This window comes from Perca flavescens, chromosome 12 (genome assembly GCF_004354835.1).
Source record: "Perca flavescens isolate YP-PL-M2 chromosome 12, PFLA_1.0, whole genome shotgun sequence".
In the NCBI taxonomy this organism is placed as follows: domain Eukaryota; kingdom Metazoa; phylum Chordata; class Actinopteri; order Perciformes; family Percidae; genus Perca; species Perca flavescens.
In genome coordinates, this window is record NC_041342.1 from 22,624,490 (window position 1) to 22,630,512 (window position 6,023).

A 6,023-nucleotide genomic window follows, 5' to 3' on the forward strand; every position below is an offset into this window, starting at 1 on the left:
GAACTAACCACAGAAAAAGAGGAAGTTGGGTATGACGTTAACCTGCGCAGGCTGCAAATACAGTCTGTGTACTGTACTTAGACCTGTAGACTTGTTTGTTTTAAAGTCTGAGGATGCAAATGGGGCAGTGGAAAATTCATCAGAAGATAGGCAAATACTTTAGTATCTGTTCTAGACCAGTCTGCCTCGAGAACCAATGTTGAACCACTGTTTCATGTTTTGGAAACAATCTTCCCTTTACAAATGAAAAGGTGAACTCATAACATGAGCAATATAATGCTTACTTGCTTAATTCAATACACTGAGGGGATTTTGCTGCTACAGCCTTACTCTGCAAAAGCAAAACCTGTATGAGCACTAGCTTTTGGTTGCTAAATAGCAAACTAGCCAAAAGCAATAGGTCAACATTTTCTATTTTGGGAAATACGCTTATTTGCTTTCTTGCCAAAAGTTAGTTGAGAAGGTAGATGTCACTCTCACGTCTGTAAAGCTACAGCTAGCATCCGCTTAGCTTAGCATAAATACTGGAGGGAGGGGGAAACAGTTAGCTTGACTCTGTCCAAAGTTAACAAAATTCAGCATCTCTTCTCATCTAACTCAGTGTGTTCTTTGGTTTCATAAATCATTCAGATCTATCGGATAGGAAATATGGGGGGAAACAGAGTGGCATAACATAAAACACAAGTCGCCCACCAGAACTAAACCAGGGACACTGTGGTTGTGTGACTAAACCGCCCAAGTGTTTCCATTTTAGACAAGAGTGCTGGCAAAAAAACAGTAACATAATCAATTATTTATTTTATTGACTTCCTGTTATGTTGACAGGAAGCTGTGACAAAACAAACACTTTAACAGAGAACATGATCAATCCTTTGTTATCTTAGGTTTCTAAATGTCTTTCCGTGTAAGCAATATGACACTGATCAGGACTTTTTGAAATTGAAATTGTTGCTGTTTTTTATGACAACTTTATGTTGAAAAATTCTTCAGTCAGGTTTACAGCTTGTTGTATCTGCTTTTAGGCAATTCAATTTGAGAACCTTAGCCCTAATCCTAAAACATCTTGATAAAAAAACATCTATCACCAAGCTGCTCACATTTCCAACACTGGTACCCTCCAAGTTTAAGAAATACACTGCAGCAGTCAGCAATGGACACCACTTCCATCACTGAATGTCTAATAACCTATTACATCATGTAAGTTCCTGATTTCATACGTGATGCAGAATGATTGAACTTTCACATTTTCAGCCAACATGGTCCAATTTGTTACATAGTCGTGTCAATGCTGTATATAAAAACATCCTTGGCCTCGGAGAAAGACCAAAACAGTTGGCAAAACTGCTTCTTTCAGCTCATGAAATGTTCATGCCAAATAGCTTTCATGCACACTTTCTTTACATCTCATGTGGACTAATTTAGTGTAATTCTCTCTACTCACGGTAAAATGTCAGTTGCTCAAAAATACAGTTCAGTTAAAGCAACACTATGTAACTTTTCCCACTTTGGTCCCCCTACAGGTTGTCTCATTGGAACTACAGCTGCAGCTAAAAGTTACAGTGTTGTTTTAAAGGAGAATTCGGGCCAATTTTTACGTTAATCTTGATCGCTATACATATGCGAGTACTTTCAATTGAAAAAAACCCGACCTGAATCGGTCCTAGCAAACTGGAGTTGCTGCAGCTACTTCTAAGAGCTTCATCCTCTGGGGACCATAAATGTCCTTGAAATTTCATGGCAATCCATTCAGTAGTTTTTGAGATATTTTAGTCCAGAGCAAAGTGATGGACCGACGACCCTAAGTTTACGATGAGGCAAAAGACATATCCTGAGTGAAGGGGAACTTTAAGTGTCTTCGTGAAAATGTGTTTCTACAGGATATCCTGCAAATTGTCATTCTTTTACTTTTTGTTATAACTTATTATTCTACTTTATCCTGATTTATTTGATGTACCTACCTTTTATTTCAATGTCATCCTGCTTTTGTGCCTCAGTCTGCCATTGTTTTGCTTTCATTTTTCAATGAATCTGCACTTACAGCTGCATTACTTCTAACCCTACCCTAACTTGAGCAACAATTGATGCATGCATGATGTTCACAGTGATTCCCACAGTATCTCGTGTCTACAAGCTGATTTTCTCTACAGTTGTGATACAATTGAAAACCATGGCAACACATTTCAATGTGTACAAGAATGTATACATATTTTGCAAGACATGTAGAGAACAATATTGAGTAAAGGCATGGGCTAAAGCATGCACAAAAAATGCCATTTTGGATATATATTTATTAATATTACATCTAAATCAACACATCTTATTAAAACTAAAAAGTGTAAGTATGCTAACAAGCTGCAAGCTTGATAAATGTGGTGATATGAAATGCACATTCAGAACATACCAAAGTGTTTCAGTAAACTTCATGAGTTGCTTTTTAATCATAGGTAAGTAGGCCACTTTTTGTCACATTGTCTTTGTTTATGTTAGTTTTCCTGACAGGAAATGTTTTGTGTTAGAAGGCTGCTGTTGATGGCTTGCTGTAGGGACATAAACGGTTATCTCAGACATTTTCTTATCGGTTGCAGCATACATCTGTGAGTTTCCTCCATCAACTGCTGTCACTCTGAGAATTATAACTTTGCTAAGTTTCTGTCACACTTCCTGCAAACAATATTTATTGCAGTTTTGCAGGGCTACACGTTGCTACACGTATAACGAGTGTAGATTCAACATGGTTTGTCAAACGCAATTCTGTACCCAACAAATTTAACCCTTCTCCTACAAAGGGTGAGTACAACCAGGGTTGTCTAAACTAGAGGAAGTTGTGGTGAGCTGTCTGCACAACATTGTGTTGTACAGCAACTTAAAATACATCCCCCACATCCAATGACACCAACACAAAAAGAACTGAATGTTCTGCCTGCACATGGAGAAACAATGCTGTGCTACTTCCACTTTACAAACACAAAAAAACACATCAGACAATAAACACGTGAAGGTCGTTCATGCTAAAAGGGAACAATGTAACTTTAACATTTTAGGCTTCATGTTCTTTTCATTTATATCCTACATGCTGATTTTACTCTCTTTTGTGGATCTGAACATGTTTAAAAGTGGCCCTGCTTTGTTTTGCTCTTTTGTATTTGTATGTTTTTTACATAAACAATAGTACATAAGCTTGTACATCTACCATGTCCTATAACTAGACACAAAATTAAATGCCAAAATCGTGGATGCAGTCTTTACTATAATAATAGTATAGACAGTATAGTATATTTGTATAGTATAATACCATTTAAAACTCAGCATGACACATCCTACACTAATCTTCATTTGAAGGGAGATTTACATAAAGGACATTTTCTCATCACTTCTGATTCAAAGATACTTTTTCACGATGAATGAATTCCAACTGAAATGTCACCAGAAGTGCACCCCCCCCCCCCCACTCACCCTCCCCCCCCTCCCCCCCACCCCCACCCCCACCCCTGTGTGTCTGGCAAATTTAATTTGAGACATAGTTGATTCATACAGTTCCTCTTCACAATGTACAAACTTCTTCTAACTGCGGTTGAGATGTTGCAGAAATACACCACACAAAGAGAGAGGTGTGTGACGGTTTTTCCTTTTTCTTCTTTTTGGGTTGTGTGCTCTTATTCATTTAATGATGATGCTGTTTGAAGGACTCTGTTGCCATCTGGTGTATTATTATTTTTTTGTACCATATTATGAGCATATCACAGTATACAGACAAGTCTTCTTTGACAACAACAAAGGAGATTTGCATCACATTCAAAATAACCACACCCTAATGTCATTTAACTAAATAGATTTTGTTTTTAAGATATTTCTGGAACAAGAAAACACAAAAATGAGACAGATGTTTAACAATACACTTACATATTTATTTGGATGTTAAATTTAATTTCTTAGAGTATATTAGGATTTATATTTGTATAATCAATTAAAGTGTTGATAATACTTTACAATAAAGGAATTATTTTTATTATTAACTTCATGGGGCATAATAACATAATTAAAGAGATAAAGTATAACACAAGCCAAACATTATCTTGAGCTGCAACTGTCTACTGAATCACACAGGTTGAGAAAAGCTATTTCTGCTACACTTGGGATCTGGATTGTATGGCATAAACCTGTTATCCACACTGAAATCAAAGAGTGCCACAGCAGATCAGAGTTGGAGAGAAGATTTCACGAGCCTTCGTCTGAGAGGCTGTCAGTTTTAAAACAGTCACCTTGAATCAGTTCTCCTCAGGAGTCCCTGATAGATGTCAGATTTTAGGAAGCGCGGGTAGCAATCCCTGGCCATCAGAGAGTAGATGAGCTTCTGTGCCGTATCAAACGAAGTCAGGGAAGGCTGGGAGATGTTCTTGGTTATGTTTTCTCTGGTACCGCAATCTATGTTGATCTGGAATCAAACAATATTGCCCGGGGGCGTCTTAAAGCAACTATTTTCATCATCCTTCTCTATAATGTTCTAAATAGTTTGCACAGTACATTTCTGAGGTTTTACCAGCCTAAAACACACAAATACACATCTTTATAGCAGTATCACTACAGGCCTGCTGAATTGAGATTATTGTATTGCATTTTTGAAATTTTCCAGCTTGCAGTCGTTTACCTGTCTGGGCGCTTCTGTTTGGACAAACTCTGAGTAGATCCTGTTGGCAGAGGAGATCATCTCTGGCACCGTCTTGATTTTTTTATATTCCTCACAGGCGAGCCAAAAGAGAATGTTCTCCTCGCTATACTCGGACTTCAGGAACTCCCGGAAAGCTATCTGTCCAGCTAGACAGACGATAGTAAGCAGGTAAGAAACAATACATGCAATCAAGTATATATACACAATCAGAAGAGACTCTCACCTTTACAACTGAGGACTTTGTCCACAGACTCACTCCAAGTCTCAACATCCCCCAGTGGATCCTTGGGAAAGCAACACAATCTACCCTTGAAAAGAGCATCAAGATCTATCACTAGCCCAGTTATCTGTGAACTCCACAGCACATATCACCTGCAAACCACACTGGCAGTTATTAAGCATTTATAGTATGTGTTATGTCTTAAGATGACTTATAAACAGTTCAATGCATTGAGCACCTGACAGCAACCTCACATCACTACAAGCTGCTTCAAAAATTAAGGCACAATGCAAAGTGAGACTTACAGTGAGTGAAAACCTCCTTGGTATTTTCCACATGGCTGCTGTAAGCTGTTGCCTGCTGAAAATGGTAAAGGCCCAATAATCAAATATGCAGTAACTCACTTTATCGCCATCTCCTCGTCCTCTACGATGGGAGACAGAGATAAGATCCTGCCAGACTGAAGTGGTGTTGTGATTGTTTGGTAGCGAGGGAGTGAAGGGACTGAACAAATCTAAATGACCCCCACCTAACATGAATGGAATATATGGAAATCTGTATGCAAAATGTTGTTGTTGGGAGAGACCGGGCATTCTTCTGGGAGAGAGCTCGGCTGTGATTTGAGCTGACCGCACCTGTTTGTCCAAAACAGTGGTCATCATTAAAGTGGATGTAACAATATGAGGGTGGCAGACAGATATATATATAATTTATGCAGTTTAATTCAGTTCATTTATATATATATATATATATATATATATATATATATATATATATATATATATATATATATATATATATATATATATATATATATATATATATATATATAAATGAACTGAATTAAACCAAATCATTCTAGATTACAGAATGCTTTAGTTTTTCATTCATCAGTAGGAACTATGTTTTTATGATTATAATCAGGAATATGGCAACATAATTGCCTGCTGTGGTGGAGTACTACATGACAAATTCATAATAATATTTAACTACAGGAATAAGCAATGGTCAGGAAGCTCCGGGGAAAGTTCCTGACCATAAACAAATAGCCATAAACAAATTCACTATTAAGGAAAACTCTCGTCATGCTGCCATTTGCATATCTGCAGTGTTCCTTATTCACCAAGGTGACAAAAG

At 37.5% G+C, this 6,023-nt stretch overlaps 1 protein-coding gene across 1 annotated transcript; it reads right to left on the reverse strand.

Moving 5' to 3' along the window:
• Nucleotides 1-4,255: 4,255 nt before the first annotated feature.
• Nucleotides 4,256-5,545, reverse strand: rgs1 (regulator of G protein signaling 1). The gene is made up of 4 exons (XM_028594323.1): nt 5,522-5,545; nt 4,890-4,950; nt 4,646-4,812; nt 4,256-4,432 (listed from the first exon to the last, which is right to left on the reverse strand). Exons 1-4 carry the CDS (start codon nt 5,543-5,545, stop codon nt 4,256-4,258), a joined length of 429 nt encoding a protein of 142 aa, XP_028450124.1.
• Nucleotides 5,546-6,023: the final 478 nt, after the last annotated feature.

What these genes read in the sequence shown, in the direction of transcription:
- rgs1 (XM_028594323.1), bottom strand. Translation starts at nt 5,545, where the DNA reads ATGACCACTGTTTTGGACAAACAG. An exon ending in CCACTGTTTTGGACAAACAG is followed by an intron (nt 4,951 to 5,521) that starts GTGCGGTCAGCT and finishes TGCTTTCCCAAG; the next exon opens with GATCCACTGGGGGATGTTGA. An exon ending in CAAAGTCCTCAGTTGTAAAG is followed by an intron (nt 4,813 to 4,889) that starts GTGAGAGTCTCT and finishes TCGTCTGTCTAG; the next exon opens with CTGGACAGATAGCTTTCCGG.